The 19,430-nt window shown below is 37.6% G+C and overlaps 1 protein-coding gene across 8 annotated transcripts in view; it reads left to right on the forward strand.

Moving 5' to 3' along the window:
* The window catches only part of ZMYM4 (zinc finger MYM-type containing 4), a 165,590-nt gene that overhangs the window by 114,452 nt on the left and 31,708 nt on the right, over positions 1–19,430 (forward strand). For all 8 annotated transcript variants that reach the window (XM_047793301.1, XM_047793299.1, XM_047793298.1 and 5 more), the window contains 5 exons: positions 1,233–1,351; positions 2,472–2,643; positions 5,218–5,271; positions 6,672–6,851; positions 7,772–7,866. In XM_047793301.1, coding sequence (XP_047649257.1) covers positions 1,233–1,351; positions 2,472–2,643; positions 5,218–5,271; positions 6,672–6,851; positions 7,772–7,866 — 620 coding nt within the window. The remainder of the gene's footprint in view (positions 1–1,232; positions 1,352–2,471; positions 2,644–5,217; positions 5,272–6,671; positions 6,852–7,771; positions 7,867–19,430) is intronic.

Raw genomic sequence — 19,430 nt, forward strand, 5'->3', positions numbered from 1 at the left:
TTTTTATTTATTCCTTTTTTGCAGGTATCATAACCACCCTAGTTTAGGCCGTCAACATCTTAGCTCTACATATTGTATTTGCCTCCTGCCTTCACACTTTACTTTATACACTTTATATACTTTTTATTCCATGCGAAGATTGCAGCCAAATTAATATTTTAAAATGCCATTTTCATTACATTACTCTGTTCCAACCATTTTGCAGTAGTTCCCTACTGTCTACTAGAAATGATTTTTTCATTACCTCCTTAGCAGTATTCAGTATTATAATTTTTTTTTTGTCTTTTTGTTTGTTGTTGTTGTTGTTGTTGTTGTTGTTGCTATTTCTTGGGCCGCTCCCGTGGCATATGGAGGTTCCCAGGCTAGGGGTTGAATCGGAGCTGTAGCCACCGGCCTACGCCAGAGCCACAGCAACGCGGGATCCGAGCCGCATCTGCAACCCACACCACAGCTCACGGCAACGCCGGATCGTTAACCCACTGAGCAAGGGCAGGGACCGAACCCACAACCTCATGGTTCCTAGTCGGATTCGTTAACCACTGCGCCACAACGGGAACTCCAGTATTATAATTTTTTTAAGTTTTATTGAAGTATAGTTGATTTACAAGGTTGTGATACTTTCTGCTGTGCAACAAGGTGACTCGGTCATACATGTACACACATCCATTCTCTTTCAGATTGTTTTCACACAGATTATCACTGAATATTGCATAGAGTTCTCTGTGCTATACTACAGCAGGTCCCCATTGGCCAGTCATTCCATATACCTCAGTTTGATATGCCATTCTCAAATCCCTGGTCCATCCCTAGAAATGATTTTAAATGTGCATTACAGCCTTACAAATATGGCCCTTCTAATCATTCACTTTCCTTTATAACATATACTACTTACTCATATTAAATTTTCTATATTTTTAAGATCACTATTCCATTCAGCCATGCAGATTATATCCTTCATTCATTATGTCCTCATATCATTGATAATTGTGTTGCCCATTTATTGTTAGTGCTATTATATGCAAGCCTTTCTTTCCTATTTTTCCTTTCCCTGAATTCCTAGTATCATAGATTATATTCCTTTTAAATTATATATCTCTGCATGCTTTGAATTTTTTAAAAGTGAAATTACACTTCGTTTGACCTATGAAATATTTATATGCCTGAAGTTTTTTTCCTAATTAAAGTGTTGTTTCTAACCTTCTTTGTTTTTGTGGATTTTTTTTTCCCATTAGAAGACACTCCAACTCAGCCCCAAATTATTGTGGTGCCAGTTCCAGTACCAGTGTTTATACCTATACCTCTTCATCTCTATACTCAGTATGCACCAGTTCCATTTGGAATTCCAGTTCCAGTGAGTAATCATTTAGAGATTAAGGCTAATATAGTGCATGCACATTTTCCTCAATTAAGATTTGACAGTTCCCTAAAAAACTTTTTGTTTGTTGGTAAAATACACCTGACTTTTACTACATTCCTTAATATGGAGCATATAAAGGACTCCTTCTATTTGTACCTGCCTTCTCAGAGGAAGGTTATGAGGTAGCCTTTTTACAACATTTTATACACAGTAAGACCACTCAAATAGAAAAAGATCAGATACTGTGTGTATGTGTGTTAGAATCCTAGATTCTAACAAGGGTGAAGAGAGGAATTTTGTGATTTACAAGGTTCTCACTATTTTCTGTTGAAAATATGTATTTCCTTGGTACTGAATTTTTTTTTTTTTTTTGTCTTTTTAGGGATGAACCCACAGCATATGGAAGTTCCCAGGCTAGCAGTCAAATCAGAGCTGCAGCTGCCAGCCTACTCCAAAGCTCATGGCAACACTGGATCCTTAACCCACTGCGTGAGGCCAGGGATTGAACCTATGTCCTCATGGGTCCTAGTTGGGTTTTTTACTCTTGAGCCACAACTGGTACTGAATTCTTTTTTTTTTTTTTTTTTTTTGCTTTGAAGAGCCGCACCCGCAGCATATGGAGGTTCTCAGGGTAGGGGTTGAATCCCAGCTACAGCTGCTGACCTGTACTACAGCCACAGAAACACGGGGTCTGAGCCATGTCTGCGACCTATGGCCACAGTTCACAGCAATGCTAGATACTTGACCCACTGAGCGAGGCCAGATATTGAACTTGCGCCACAATGGGAACTCCTGGTACTAAATTCTTAAGAGAAACATTTGTGTGAAAATACCAAGCAAGAAATATAATCAAAAACCAAACAAAAAAATGCGTTAAGTAATTATTCTTTTAGTATATTCAGAGACACATTTTGTTAAATGTCCAGGAAAACACTTAACTGAGTTTTTATTTAAATGGCTGTAATCTTACAAAAACAAACTATTAAGACTGTTTTATCATCAGGGGATACCTTGAATTTGCTTATTATTTTTATATTTAAATGATCTCACAAATAATAGGTTTGATGACAGACCTCTGCTGAAGAAACTCGTCAGTCTGTCCTTGGTCTTTCAGATGCCTGTCCCTATGCTTGTTCCATCCTCAATGGAAAATGAAGATAAAGTCACTGAGAGTATTGAAGACATTAAGGAAAAGCTTCCCTCACATCCTTTTGAAGCCGATCTCCTTGAGATGGCAGAAATGATTGCAGAAGATGAAGAGAAGGAGAAGACTCTATCTCAGGGAGGTTGGTATAATTTTAAATCTAAAAAAGAAACACACCTACAAATTTTCAGTTAGCTCAAGTAATTTTAAGTATTAGGCAGTCAGGGAGTTTCTAAAAACTTTGTGTTTAAATTCCAAGTCTGTGGGTTTCTTGAATTTGTTGATGCCTCTGAAAGCTGTATCCTTTTTACAAAGGAAACCGAATATCCATATAGCGTTTACTTCTTAACGATTCCAAAAAAATACACATACATCCATGTTTCATGATCATGTTCTGGTTTTATCCCTGTAGTCAAAACCATGGACCCCAGATATAATATCCTATCATGTAATTGTCCTGTTGTATAATAGTCAGCATGTTGGTAGAAGATAAATAGAACCTTAGGATGGAAAACCATTTGGTTCAAAATACCCTATAGGTAAATTTCATTTTATGAGTGTAGAATAATGATAATATCACTAGTTAGCACTTACATGTTTACTATGCTCTGAACATTGTCCTAAATACAATATGTGTTTCAGTTTGTTTAATCTTCAAAGCAAACCCATGAGGGAGGCACTGTTTACTTGAGATTCCTCTTTTGGAAAATAAGCTTGCTGTGGTTAGCAGACAATAGACAGTAATGGAACCAGAAGTAGAATCTGTGTCTGTCTGACTTCAAAGCACATGATTTTAGCCAGGACACAGTAATATGTATTAGAGACAGTTTCTACCCTTAATTAGTACCCCCTTGGTTTTTGAATATAATAAGAGATACAAGCACAGGAAGATGTTTAAGATAGTTGAAATGTACAGATGGATTTTTGCGGTGTTTTTTTCCCTCTGTCATTGATGAGGTGAGAAATTATTCTTTTTCTTTTTTCCGTGATTAGCAACTGGGTCCTGATTTTGTATCATAAATTCTAGATGATTTTCTGAACACTGTAAGCATTTGAAAACAACTTTTCTGTTGTGTTGCCAGTAAGTTTTTAAAACATGCTCTGAGAAATGGGTAAAGACCTTTTGCTTTTATCACATGGTTTCTGATCTTATAATGCGCTTTAGTGTATAATCTCATAATTGTGACACATTTATATGTGTATGTTAATGTCTTAGGATATTGTCCCTATGTATGATGTTCTAATTTCTGACAACTTAGTTTGGAAGTTCAAGCAATTCATGGTGATAAACCTCATTTTAAGTTGGCTTTTCCATTCACATTAATAGTCAACATTTATCAAGTTTTTTTCTCTGTAGAGCTACTGTGACTTTGCCTTGAGCCAGATGGAAAAACTGTTCAACACAAATAGTTTTAATTATAGTGTAATTAAAGTCAAATGGTATAGAAATATAAAGGGGGGGAAATGAATTAAGACTGAAAGGATCTGATACATTTATCTTTGGTTTCAGGGAAAAGAGGCAATTTGCTTTGGTTTTTAAGAAAATTGAGTTTCCATTGTGGTTCAGTGGGTTGAGAACCTGGCTAATATCCATGAGGATCCAGGTTCAATCCCTGGCCTTGCTCCATGGGTTAAGGATCCGTCATTGCTGCAAGCTGTAGTGTCGGTGACAGAAGCAGCTTGGATCCAGTATTGCCATGGCTATAGTATAAGGCCAGCAGCTGCAGCTCTGATTTGACCTCTAACCCAGGAACTTCCATATGCTGAAGGTGCCTCCCCCCGAATAAAATAAAATAAAAAATAAAAAAATTGGCTTCTTAATACTTTGAATCCTTAAACTGCTTAATTTTAAAATAATTTGTAGGGAGTTCCCATCGTGGCTCAGTGGAAACTAATCTGACTAGCATCCATGAGGACGAAGGTTTGATCCCTGTCCTTGCTCGGTGGGTTAAGGACCCAGCGTTTCCATGAGCTGTGGTGTAGGCCAGCAGCTGTAGCTCCAATTAGACCCCTATTCTGGGAACTTCCATATGCTCCGGGTGTGGCCCTAAAACACACAATAAAATAAATAAAATAACTTGTAATTAATAGAACTTTGTTCTTTTTAGTTCCATTTGTTGATGTGTTTATATTCTAAGTCTTTTGGCTTTCTAGTGCAGTTGTAAAGCACATTTTATTGGGGGGAGGAAAAAGAAACTTAAAACAGATTTGTCAACCTGTCAGTAAGTAAATATTGTGTGTGTGTGTGTTGTGGTTAAAGAAAAGGAATTTCAGGTAGCATAAGAACCCAAAATAAAAGTATCTCTTGGAATTCCTGCTGATAGAATTGACAGCTTCTTGGGAGTGCTGGGACTCAGGTTTGATCCTCAGCCCAGCACATTAGACTAAGGATCTGCTGTTGGCAGAACTGCAGCTTAGGTCATAACTGTGGCTTAGATCTGATCCCTGGCCTGGGAACTCCATGTGTCATGGGGTGGCCAAAAAAAAAAAAAGTAGCTCTTGCCATGACTTCTTTCATATTTCTTTCTAGAAGTGTAAACTTTGTAATCAGTTGTAATTTAAATGTATTTATCACTAATTGCCTAATTTTTATTAATGAATACCGCATATGAAGGCAAGTTATGTAGAAATCCATAATGCTGTCATTTCATTTGAGATGCAGTTTGTTTTATGTATACATAAAACTTGACTTTGTTTTACTTTGCTTTTTCTTTAGGATCCCAAACTTCTGAACAGGAGCTCTTTCTAGACACCAAGATATTTGAAAAAGGTTTGTAATCATAAATACACACACATATATATATATTTAATTAAGTACTTCTGTTCATCAAAAGACTAGATAAACAGTGGAGAGAGACGCCACAAAATGGGAGAAAATATTTGCAACATTATGTCATTGTTACATAAATGAATTCCTAAAAGTTAACATGAGATAGACAACCCAATAACTCTAACCAAAGAGAAAATTCACAAAAGGGAAAATTCAAATAGCCAATAAACAATATGAAAAGTTATTTAGCCTCATTAGTAATTGGAAAATGTGAATTAAACCCCAATAAGACATCATTATACATCCACCAGATTGCAAAATTAAAATATCTGAAAATAACAAAAGGGTATGAAACAAAGGAAACACAGATACCCTGCAGGAGGGAGTTAATTGCTACAACTACTTTGAAAGAGTTATCTTATGATTTTACCCATTGTGCTCCTAAGAAATGTATCCACATGGTGCAAAAAGAACATGTAAAAGAATGTTTATAACATAATAGCAAAAAAACAGAAACAGCCTAAACAGCTATAAATGATAGAATGGATAAATAAATTATGGCATATTCTTACAATGGAATACTATTGGGCAGTGAAAATGAAGGAGCGATAGAAGTAAGCAAAAACATGGTAAAGCCAACCTGGCAGGAAGTGGTAAAAGAGTATGGAAGAGACGTGTCCATTGTCCTTAAAGGCTGATGGCTGTGCCTTCTGTATCTAACATAAATATATTTTGAATTTTAGAAATATTGTCTCCTATTGGTGATACAAACCCATAAAGTGTTAATATCCTTGGATTTAATATTTGCTATTTTATCTATTTGTAGGAGGCATCAGATATCTATGATTGTGTGCTAACTTGTAATGAGACTAATAAAAGCTGCCTCAGGTACTGGTTTTAAGGATTAATTAAAATAATGCACTAAAGTGTACCAGGAATATAAATCCAGTTCTGTGAGACTAGTGAACAAGTGACTTCATTCTTTTTTTTGTTTTGTTTTGTTTTGTCTTTTGTTGTTGTTGTTGCTATTTCTTGGGCCGCTCCCGCAGCATATGGAGGTTCCCAGGCTAGGGATCGAATCAGAGCTGTAGCCACCAGCCTACGCCAGAGCCACAGCAACGCGGGATCCGAGCTGCGTCTGCAACCTACACCACAGCTCACAGCAACGCTGGATCGTTAACCCACTGAGCAGGGGCAGGGACCGAACCCGCAACCTCATGGTTCCTAGTCGGATTCGTTAACCACTGTGCCACGATGGGAACTCCTGACTTCATTCTTGAGTGTATCTAGGTAATTGTCCAGCAGCTATATCTCAGTTTTTGATATTCAGTATCAGGGAGGTTTCTGAGCATGTCGAGTCTTATCATTTTGAAGGCTTGTTTGTTTTCTATATATTTCAGACCAAGGAAGTACTTACAGTGGTGATCTTGAGTCAGAGGCAGTATCTACTCCACATAGCTGGGAGGAAGAATTGAATCATTATGCCTTAAAGTCCAATACTGTGCAAGAGACTGATTTAGAAGTAAAGCAGTTCTCAAAAGGGGAAACCGAACAGGACCTGGAAGCAGATTTTCCATCAGGTTTGTGCAGTAAAGCCTGTCTGCTGAAAATCTTCTTTTTTTTTTTCCTTAAGGGACATATCTGCAGCATATGAAAGTTCCTAGGCTTACGGGGTCAAATTGGAGTTGCAGCTACTGGCCTACACCACAGCCACAGCAATGTGGGTCTGAGCTGCATCTGTGACCTATACCACAGCTCATGGCAGCCCTGGATCCTTAACACACTGAGTGAGGGCAGGGATCGAACCCATGTCCTCATGGATGCTAGTCCTATTCGTTACAGGAACTCCTGAAAGTCTTTTTTATTAGAAGATTGGTACAACTCTTAATCAGTAGTTTTATTTATTGATTTATTTTGGTCTTTTTGCCATTTCTTGGGCTGCTCCTGCGGCACATGGAGGTTCCCAGGCTAGGGGTCCAATCGGAGCTGCAGCCACCAGCCTACACCAGAGCCACAGCAACTCGGGATCCGAGCTGCGCCTGCGACCTACACCAAGCTCACGGCAACGCTGAATCCCCAACCCACTGAGCAAGGCCAGGGACTGAACCTACAACCCCATGGTCCCTGGTCGGATTCGTTAACTGCTGAGCCACAACCAGAACTCCCAATCAGTAGTTTTAATGTGTAATAACAATCTAGGGCACAAGTGGTCCCTGCCTTTGAAGGTATTAATTCATACTGTAGTTCTTTATTAAGGGTTTATTTGTTGCTGTTGTTGTTTTTAACTTTCCACAGTAATCATGGGGGTATTTTCTTGATTGTTAATGAGGTTTCTATTTATCTCCTTTGTTTCCTTAAATATAAATAAACTCCATATATTATCAGAAAGAAAATAATGAATATAATGATGATTACCTGATATCTTCTCCCCCCAGTCTAAGCCTTCATTTAAATCTATGAGTTATTTACCTCACATTATGCTCTCTCCTGGCTATCATAGAATCCTTTGACCCACTGAATAAAGGACAGGGAATCCAGGCTCGTTCCCGAACAAGGCGGCGACACAGAGATGGCTTTCCCCAGCCCAGACGAAGAGTAAGCAAGCACAAGCTTCATTTTTCTAGAATTTTCTTTTCTTCATTCTATATGTGTAAAGGCCGGAGTCAGAGAATTCTGTACATTGTTTTTCGACCTTGTATTTTTATGCTTTTGTTTTTGTATCTTAAAGTCGCAAATCATCTTTTATTTTATATTTCTTTCAGCAGAGACTTTTTATTATGTTTCTGTAATTGAAGGATTTCTGTTTTGTTTTTACTTCAGCTTTCTATAGTCTTTGTTGAAGACGTTCTTCTCTCTACATTTAGCTTTTTAACATAACAAACATGTTCACTATTTTGTATAGTATAGTTATAATAGTGAAGCTCACAAGGACTGTTTCTCATGTTGACACGGCTTTCCCATATCAAAATTAAAAGAATAATTAGCCTTAATTCAATAAATTAGTTCTATTGAATTATAATTACACTTAAAAATTCATAAATTTGGAGTTCCCGTCGTGGCTCAGTGGTTAATGAATCTGACTAGGAACCACAAGGTTGCGGGTTCGATCCTTGGCCTTGCTCAGTGGGTGAAGGATCCGGTGTTGCCATGAGCTGTGGTGTCGGTCGCAGACGCGGCTCGGATCCCGCGTTGCTGTGGCTCTGGCGTAGGCCAGCAGCTACAGCTCCGATTGGACCCCTAGCCTGGGAACCTCCATGTGCCGCAGGAGTGGCCCTAGAAAAGGCAAAAAAAAAAAAAAATCGTTAATTTTAAGTGTATATTTTAATGGACTTTGACGAATATATTCAGTATGACGCTCCCACCACAATCACAACACTCTAATTGTTACAAAAAGTTGCCTTGACTTTTTACAGTCAGTCTTTATTTCTACCTCGTGACAACCACTGATCTACTTTGCACATTGATGCAAAATGGTATTGCTTTCTTTGCATTTTCTAATATTTCATATAAATGGAATCGTAATTTGTATTCTTCTGTGTCTTTCACTTAGCATAATGTTTTTGAGATTCTTCCGTATCATTTCATGTATCACTAGTTCATTCCTTTTTATTTCTGAGCATTTCATTTCATGGATAAACCACAGTTTATATAATTGTTTATCAGGTAATGGAAATTTGGGTTATTTCCAGTTTTTTGCATTTTTGACAAAGCTATTATGAACATTCTACTATAAATCTCTTTGTGAAGAATATATGTTTTCATGTGAGAAAAAATGCCTAGGGGTGGGATTGCTGAGTTGTATGTATATCATGAACATTGTAAGAAAGCTGCCAAACTGTGTTCCAAAGTGGATGTGCCATTTTGAATTCCCATCAGCAGTCTGTGAGTTCTCCCTGGTCCATGACTTTATTAATACTTCGTATTGTTGAGTTCTAATTTTAGCCATCCTAGTGAGTATATAGTGGTATTAATTTATGATTTTAATTTGTATTTTCCTTATGACTAATTAGTGGGCATCTTTTTGTATTTATATTTGCTATTTGTGTATCTTTGGTAAAGTGTCTATTCAAAACTATTGCACAATTTTTTATTGGGTTGGTTGTCATCTTATTGAATTGTAAGGGGTTTTTTTTATGGATGTAATTCTTATATCAAGTATGACTTTTGCTACTTTTCTGTGACTTTATTTTCTTAATTGTGAAAAACAACTTTCCCCCCACATTTCCAGGGTTCACTTATTTATTTGTTTTCTGTCAATTATGTTGAGATATAATTGACATACAGCACTGTATAAGTTTAGGGTATACAGCATCAGAGCTCCCATTGTGTCTCAGTGGGTTAAAAACCCAACATAGTGTCCATGAAAATGTAGTTCTATATCTGTCCTCACTCAGTGGGTTAAGGATCTGGTGTTGGCACAAGTTCCAGTGTAGGTCATAGGTGCAGCTTGGATCTGATGTTGCTGTGGCTTTGGCATAGGCCAGCAGCTGCAGCTCCGATCTGACCCCTAGCTGGAAACTTCCATATGCTGCAGGTACAGCCATAAAAAGGAAAAAAAAAAAAAAAGTGTACAGCCCAGTGATTTGACTTACATACATCATGAAATTAATATCACATTAAGATAGTAAACATCTATCATCTTTCATTTTTTAACCTATAATTTAAAAAATTAAAGAAATTTAAAAAATTTTTTCTCAATTTGAGAACTCTTAGGATTTACTCTCTCAACTACTTTCATGTATAACTTAGAACAGTGTTCATTGCATTTATTGTGTTGCACATTACCTCCCTAGTGTTTACTTAACTGGAAGATCGTACCTTTTGACTACCTTCATCCAGTTCCCACACCATCTTCTCCTTACCTCTGATAACCACAAATCTGATCTCTTTTTCTTTTTTTTTCCTTTTTTTTGTCTTTTTAGGACCGTACCTGTAGCATATGCAGGTTCCCAGGCTAGGGGTCGAATCTGGAGCTATAGCTGCCGGCCTATGCCACAGACACAGCAACTTGGGATCTGAGCCACATCTGCAACCTGCACCACAGCTCACAGCAACGCCAGATCCTTAACCCACTGATCGAGGCCAGGGATCGAACCTGCGTCTTCATAGATACTAGTTGGGTTTGTTAACCACTGAGCCACCATGGGAACTCCTGATCTCTCTTTCTAAGAATTTGTTTTTGAAGTATAATTGACCTACCACACTTTGTTAGTTTCTGGAATATAAAATAGTGATTCAGTATTTCTGTATATTTCCAAATGTTTTCCACAGAATTTTAGTTATAATATGTCATCAAAGATATTACATAATTATAATTGTGTGTCTCTAATTCCCACACTGTACATTTCATAATATAACTATATCTCACTCACTTTGTGACTAGAGTTTGCACTGCTTAGTCTCCCTAACCTATTACTCTCATCTTACCAACCCCTCCCCTCTGGCAACTGCTTGTTTATTCCCTAAAACTGTGATTCTGTTTGTTTATTGTTAATTTGTTTTGTTTTTTAGAATCCAGATATAAGTAAACCCATAAAGTATTTGTCTTTCTCTGTCTGATTTATTACACTCATTGTAATATCCTCTATATCCATGGCAAGATTTCATTCTTTTTTTATTTTATGGTTGGGTAATAGTCCATTTTATGTACATATGTGTACATGTATGTATGTATGTATGTGTGTATATATATATATATATATATATATACACATTTTCTTTCTTTTTCTTTTTACGACTGCACCTGTAGCATCTGGAAGTTCCTGAGTTGGGGTCGAATTGGAGCTGCAGCTGGGGCCTTTGCCACAGCCACCACAACACCAGTTATATCTGGACGTGTTGTGCAGCTTGTGATAATGCCAGTCCTCAACCCACTGAGCAAGGCTGGGGATCAGTCCCACACCATCACAGAAAAAATGTTAGGTCCTTAACCTACTGAGCCACATCAGAAACTCTCCACCTCTCCTTTATCCATTCATCTATCAATGAATACTTAGGTTGCTTGCATATCTTGGTCCTTGTCAGTATTGCTGCAGTGAGCATAGGGATACATGTATCTTTACAAATTAGTATTTTTGTTTTCATTGAACAAATGACCAGGAATGAGAAAAATTATTGGATCAGATTATAGTTCTGTTTTTAATTTTTTGAGAACCTCCATGCTATTTTCCACAACAGCTGCACCAATTTACATTCCCAGTAACAGCATTCCAGAGTTCCCCTTTTTACTTATCTTCGCTGACACTTGCTATCTAGCATCCCTTTCATAATAGTCATCCTGACAGGTTTGAGGTGATATCTCATTGTGGTTTTACCCTGCATTTCCTTGATTATTAGTGATTGGAGGTATCTGTCCATGTGTCTGTTAGCAGTCTATGTCTTTTTTGGACAAATGTATATTCAGATCTTCTGCCCATTTTTAATTGCATTTTTTGGTTCTTTGATATGAAGTTCTAAGAATTCTTTATACATTTTGGATATTAACTCCTTATCAGATATATAATTTGCAAATATCCTCTTCCATTCATTCAGTAGGTTGCCTTTTCATTTTGTTGATGATTTTTTTTTGCTATGCAACATCTTTTTATTTTGGTACAGTTCCATTGTTTATTTTTGCTTTGGTTGTCTTTGCCTGAGGAGATAGATCCTGAAAAATAATACTAAGACGGGTGTCAAAGTTTCCTGCCTGGGTTTTCTTCTAGGAGATTTATGGTTTCAGGTCTTACAATTAAATCTTTAATCCATTTTAAATTTAATTTTGTGTATGGTGTGAGAAAATGGTTCTTTCATTCTTTTGCATGTAGCTGTCCAGTTTTCTTAGCACCATTTATTGAAGGTGCTGTCTTTTCCCCATTGTGTATTCTTGCCTCTTTTGTTGTAGATTAATTAACCATGCAAGTATGGGTTTATGTCTGACCTCTCTGTTCTGTCCATTGATCTATGTGTCTGTTTTGTGCCACTTCCATACTGTTCTTATTACTATAGCTTTGCAGTATAGTTTGAAATCAGGGAGCATGATATCTCTAGCTTTGTTCTTCTTTCTCAAAATTGTTTTGCCTATTATGTTTCCATGTAAATTACAGAATTATTTATTCTGGTTCTGTGAAAAATGCCATTGGTGGTAGATAGGAATTGCTTTCAATCTGTAGCTTCCCTTGTGTAGTACGGTCATTTTTGTATTCCATCAGAATGATGTATTTTTCCATTCATTTGATAAATCTTCAGTTTCCTTTATCAGTGGTCTTACAGTTTTCTGAGTTGAGTGTTTTACCTCCTTAAATGTATTTATTTGTAAATATTTTATTCTTTTTGATAATTTTTTAAATTAATTTATTTATTTTTATTTTTTTTCCCACTGTACAGCAAGGGGATCAAGTTATCCTTACATGCATACATTTTTCCCCCACCCTTTGTTCTGTTGCAATATGAGTATCTAGACATAGTTTTGTCAAAGCCTTTTTTTTGCATCTATTACAATGGTCATATTATTTGAATTCTGCAGTTTATAAATGTGGTGTATCACATTGATTTCCAGATACCAAATTATTGCATCCTTATGATAAATCCCACTTGCTCATGTTATATGATCTTTTTTATAATGTAATATTGAACTTGGTATGCTGATACTTTGTTAAGGATTTTTGCATCTATATTTATCAGTTATATTGGCCTGTAATTATCTTTTTTTTGGTATCTTAGTCTGATTTTGGTATCAGGGTGATGCTGGCCTCATAGAATGAATTTGTAAGTGATCTTTCCTCTGCAGTTTTTTTTGTATTAGTTTGAAAATGATAGGTATTAACTCTTTAAATGTTTGGTCAACTTCAGCCTATGAAGCTATCTGGCCCTAGACTTGTGTTTGTTGGAAGTTTTATGATTATGGATTCAATTTTATTATTGGTATTTGGTCTGTTCACATTTTCTGTGTATTCTTGAGTCAATCTTAGGACATTGTACATTTCTAGAAATTTGCATTTCTTCTAGGTGGTCCTTTTTTATTGGTGTATAATTGTTCATAATAATCTCTTGAAATCCTTCATATTTCTATGCTATCAGTTTAACTTCTCTCTGTCTATTTTATATTTTATTTATTTGAACCCCTCTCTTTTTTTTCATTTTGAATATGTTTAAAGGTTTATCCATTTTGCTTCCATTTAAAAACATCAGCTCTTCTGTTTCATTGATCTTTGCCTTTTTTTTTTAAAGTCTTTTTCTGTTCTGATTTTTGTGATTTATTTCCTTTACTGACTATTGGTTTTGTTTGTTCTTTTTCTGTTTCCCTTAGGTGTATTGTTAGGTTAGGTGAGATTTTTCTTGTTTCCTCAGATAGGCTTGTATCACTATAAACTTACCCCTTAGAACTGCTTTTGCTGTATCCCACAGATTTGGTACCATTGTATTTTCATCTTCATTTGTTCCCAGGTATAACTTGATTTCCTCTTCAGTGACCCATTGACTGTTTAATAGAATATTGTATAGTCGTCAAATGATGTATGTTTTTTGCAGGGTTTTTTGTTTTGTTTTGTTGGTTTTGTTTGTTTGCTTTTTAGGGCCACACTATGTCATATAGAAGTTTCCAGGCAAGGGGTCGAATTGGAGCTGCAGCTGCCAGCTTAGGCCACAGCCACAGCAACAAGGGATCTGAGCCATGTTTGCAACCTATACCACAGCTCATGACAATGCCAGATCCTTAACCCACTGAGCGAGGCCAGGGTTCAAACCTGCATCCTCATGGATACTACTCAGGTTCATTACCTCTGAGCCACAATGGGAACTCCCTTTCATGGTTTTGAATTTGGTTTCTAGCTTCATAGCATTGTGGTTGGAAAAATGCTTGATACCAGATTTCATTCTAAAATTTACTGAAACTTGTTCTGTAGCCTGTCAAGTGATCTGTCCTAGAGAAAGTTCCATGTTCACTTTAAAAGAATGTGTATTCTGCTACTTTGGGGTAGATGTTCTATACTAATATGTTCTCTATATATCTATTAAATCCATCTGGTTTACTATGTCATTTAAGTCCAGTGTTTCCTTATTTATTTTCTGCCCAAATATTCTGTACATTGATGCAAGTGTGATATTAGAGTCCCCTACTACTGCTATATTACTGTCAGTTTCTCCCTCTATGTCTGTTAATGTTTGCATTATGTATTTACGTACGCCTTTTCCCATCTTATCACATTCAGTCTGTGTGTATCTTTAGATCTTACATGTCTCTTTTAGGTAGCACTTGTATGGGCCTCATTTTTGTATCCATTTAGCTTCCCTGTGCCTTTTTTATTGGAGCACTTAGTCTATTTATATGTAAAGTAATTATTGATAGGTATAGACTTATGGCAATTTTGGTAATTGTTATATGGCTGTTTTTCAAACTTTTTGTTCCTTTTTTTTGTTCTCATCCTTTGTGATTTGAGGGCGATCTTTAATGTTATTTTGGGTTACTTTCTTCTTTTTGTGTGTATGTCCATTATTGATTTTTTGGTTTGTTGATAGCATGAGGTTTTTGTTTTGTTTTTTGCTTGTTTTTTGTTATTTAATTTTTATTTTATATTGGAATACAGTTGATTTGCAATGTTGTGTTATTTTCAAGCATACAGCAAAATTATTCAGTTATATGTATATCCACTCTCTTTCAGATTTTTCCTTAGAGGTTATTACAATATATTGAATAGCTGGGAGTTCCTGTTGTGACTCAGTGGTTAGCGAATCCAACTAGGAACAATGAGGTTGCGGGTTCGATCCCTGCCCTTGCTCAGTGGGTCGAGGTTCCGGCCTTGCCATGAGCCGTGGTATAGTTTGCATGCACAGCTTGGATCCCGCTTTGCTGTGGCTCTGGTGTAGGCTCTGATTGGACCCCTAGCCTGGGAACCTCCATATGCCACAGGAGCGGCCCAAGAAATGGCAAAAAGACAAAAAGAAAAAAACAAAAAACAACAAAAAAACCCAATATATCAAATAGAGTTTCCTGTACTATACAGTAGGTCCTTGTTGATTAACTGTTTTTTTTTTTATTAACTGTTTCATAGTTATGTTTTCTATATAGTAGTTTATGCCAATCCGAATAGTAGTTTACGTCCCCCCCCATCTTTCCCCTTCCATAACCGTAAGTTTGTTTTCAAAGTCTTTGAATCTGTTTTTTTTTTTTGTCTTTTTGCCTTTTCTAGGGCCACTCCCACGGCATATGGAGGTTCCCAGGCTAGGGGTCCATTCGCAGCTGTAGCCACCAGCCTACACCAGAGCCACAGTAACATGGGATCCGAGCCACATCTGCAACCTACACCACAGCTCACGGCAACGCCGGATCCCTAACCCACTGAGCAAGGCCAGGGACCAAACCCGCAACCTCATGCTTCCTAGTCAGATTCGTTAACCATTACTCCACAACGGGAACTCCTGTTTCTGTTTTGTAATTACTTCATTTTTATTATTTTTCAGATTCCGCATATAAGTGATATTATATGATTTTGCCTTTCTCTGACTGACTTAACTTCACTTAGTATGACAGTCTCTGAGTCCATCCATGTTGCTGCAAATGGCATTATTCCATCCTTTTTTATGGCTAATTTTTGTAGTTTCTTTCTGATCTTTAACTGTTAGTATGTAGAAATACAATAGATAACTATGTATTAATTTTGTATCCTTCAACTTTACTAGATTCATTCATGAGCTCTTAGTTTGTTGGTAGCATCTTTAGGATTTTCTATGTATATTTCATGTCATCTGTGAACAGTGATAGTTTTACTTCTTCCTTTCCAATTTTTATTTTTATTTTTATTGTTACTATTTTTTTGTCTTTTTTTGCCGTTTCTTGGGCCACTCCCGCAGCATATGGAGGTTCCCAGGCTAAGGATCTAATCGGAGCTGTAGCTGCCGGCCTGCACCAGAGCCATAGCAACGCAGAATCCGAGCCACGTCTGCAACCCACACCACAGCTCACGGCAACGCTGGGTCCTTAACCCACTGAACAAGGCCAGGGATCGAACCCACAACCTCATGGTTCCTAGTCGGATTCGTTAACCACTGCGCCCCGACGGGAACTCCCCCCAGTTTTTATTTTTTTATTTCTTTTTCTTCTCTGTTTGCCCTGGCTAGGACTTCCAAAACCATGTTGAGTAAAAGTGGTGAAAGTGGACCTCTTTGTCTTGTTCCTAATCTTAGTGGGAATTTTTTCAGCTTTTGACCATTGAGAATGATGTTAGCTGTGGGCTTGTCATATATGGCCTTTTTAATGTTGAGGTAGGTTCCTTCTGTGATCACTTTCTGGAGGGTTTTTTCAGTAAAAGTTGTTCAAATTTGTTAAAAGCTTTTTCTGCATCTGTTGACTTGATCATGTGGTTTTTAATTCTTCAATATGTTAATGTGATATATATCACATTGATTGATTTGTGTATATTGAAAAATCCCTGGGACAAAGCCCACTTGACCATGGGATATGATCCTTTTTTGTATTGCTGGGTTTGGTTGTCTAGTATTTTGTTGAGGATTTTACATCTGTGTTCATCACTGATATTACTCTGTAATTCTCTCTCTCTCTCTCTCTTTTTTTTTAAGGGCCTCAATCATGGCACATGGAGGTTCCCAGGCTAGGATTCAAATTGGAGCTACAGCTGCCGGCCTACACCACAGCCACAGCAACACCGATGTGAGCCATGTCTGCAACCCATACCACATTTCAAAGCAATGCCAGATCCTTAACCCACTGAGTGATGTCAGGGGTCGAACCCACAGGCTCATGGTTCCTCATCGGATTCATTTCCACTGCGCCACAATCGCCACAATCGGAACTCCTTTAATTTTCTCTTTTTGTGGTATCTTTTTCTGGTTTTGATATCAGGGTGATAGTGGTCTTATAGAATGAGTCTGGGAGTGTTCCTTCCTCTCCATTTTTTTGGAAGATTTTCAGAAGGATAGATGTTAACTCTTCTCTAAATGTTTGATAGAATTAACCTGTAAAGCCATCTGGTCCTTGACTTTTGTTGGAAGTTTTCAATCATAGTTTCATTACTCGTGATTGGTCCATTCATCTTTTTATTTCTTCCTGGTTTAGTCTTGGAAGATTGTACCTTCCAAAGAAATTGTCCATTTTTTGTGAAATAGGTGCTTATAGTAGTGTTTTGTCATCCTTTGTATTTCTGTGATGTCCATCGTAACTTCTCCTTTTTCATTTCTAGTTTTATTGATTTAAGTCCTCTACCTGTTTTTCTTGATGCATCTGGGTGAGGGTTTATTAGTTTTGTTGATCTTTTAAGGATGTTAAGAGTTGTCTTATATACTGAGGTCCTGCTATGTTGGGTGCATATATGTTTACAATTGTTATATCTTCTTCTTGGATTGATTCTTTGATCATTATCAAAGAATGTCCTTCTTTGTCTTGTAACTTTTTAAAGTCTATTTTGTCTGATATGAGTATTGCTATTCCAGTTTCTTTTGATTTCTGTTTGCATGGATTATTATCTTCCATCGTCTCACTTTGTTTTTGAATCCATTCAGCCAGTCACTGCCTTTGGGTTGGAGCATTCAGTCTATTTACATTAAAGGTAATTATCAATATGTACGTTCTTATTGCTATTTTGTTAATTGTTTTGGATTTGTTTTTGTTGGTCTTTTTCTTCCGTTTTTTTCTTCTTTTGTGGTTTGATGACTGTCTTTAGTGTTGTGTTTGGATTGCCTTTTCTTACTTGTGTATGTATCTATTGTAGATTTTTATTTTGTGTTTACTATGAGGTTTTGATATAGAAGTCTGTATATAGACAAGATTGTTTTAAGTTGCTGATTCCTTAATTGCAAATTCATCTCCAGTATCCTACATTTGTACCCTCCTCACGATTGGTGGTTTTGATATCTTATTTATGTGTGGATGATTTCTTACCTTTACCATATATTTGCCTTACCCACAAACCTTCGCATTTGTAATGAGAATAGCAGAATAATAGCACTGACAACACCTGACTCTTAACCTGTTGAGCCATGAGGAAATTCATCAGCTTGAGGTTTTTTTGACTATACTGTCTTCCAATTTGGTGATCTGTTCCTCTGTGTCATTTAATCTTTTAGTTAATTCCCTTTAGTGGGTTTTTTTTTTTAATTTCTTTATTGTATTCTTCAGCTGTTTTTGTTTACATTTTCTGACTCTTTCTTCAAAATTTCCAACTTCTCACTATTCATTCTTTGTTTATCTTCACAATTATTACCTTGAACTCTTATTGGGTAGAATGCTTCGTTTGGAACATATTCCTCTATTGCCTCATTTTGCCTAGTTCTCTGTTTTTAATTCTGTGTACTTTATAGGTTAGTATGATTCCCAGTCTTAGATAAGTGGCCTATGTAGGACATGTCCTATAGGGCCAAGTAGTGCAGTCCCTTTTGATCCCCAGAGTTGTGTGCTCTAGAGGTGCCCTCTATACGCACCGCATGAGTCCTTATGTTATGAAATACTAACTACTGTGGCTGTGGTTGTAGGTGTGACTGGTCTCCAGCCCGTTTGGTTGCCATATGTAGGCATCTGCCTCCTTGTGTGGCTGGCTGCAGCCCAGGGAGTTCTGGTCCCAGTGCTGGCCCACTGGTGGGCAGGGCCAGGTTATAAGGTGGCTGGCTGCAGAGCTCTGCAGGGTTCCTAGGCTAGTGCGTTCCTTCTGTGGGTGGGGCTGTGTGGGAGGTGGGTGTCCTGGGCTGGTTTTGACCCACTGAGGTATAGACTGGGTCCTAATACAGGTGGCTGTGGGACTACAGTATTCCCAGGGATAGTGTCTGCTCTCTGGTGGGCAAGGCCACTGCTCATGGGATCCCAGGGCTAGTACCTATCCATTGGTGGGTGAGGATGTGTCCTGGAGCTAGTTCCAGTCCATTGCTGGGCAGAGCTGAATCCCAGAATCTCTGGCTGTGGGGCCTAGGGTTCCCAAAGCAGGTATTGGCTTGCTGGTGTGTGGGCATGGTTCCCATGGTATCCTGGGGCTAGTACTGACCCACTTATGGGCAGAGCATGCTTCTGGGGAATCTCTGGCTGTGGAGCCCTGGTGATCCTGGAGCTGTCGTCAGCCTACCTGTGGTCAAGGCTGGTCCTGAGAAGGTCCTACAGCTGGTACCCAGTGGTAAATTAGAGCTTTGTTTTAGGTTGCTGGTGACTCATGGGGCCTTACAGCAGGAAACCTGCTGGTAGGTGT

This window comes from Phacochoerus africanus, chromosome 8 (assembly GCF_016906955.1).
Source record: "Phacochoerus africanus isolate WHEZ1 chromosome 8, ROS_Pafr_v1, whole genome shotgun sequence".
In the NCBI taxonomy this organism is placed as follows: domain Eukaryota; kingdom Metazoa; phylum Chordata; class Mammalia; order Artiodactyla; family Suidae; genus Phacochoerus; species Phacochoerus africanus.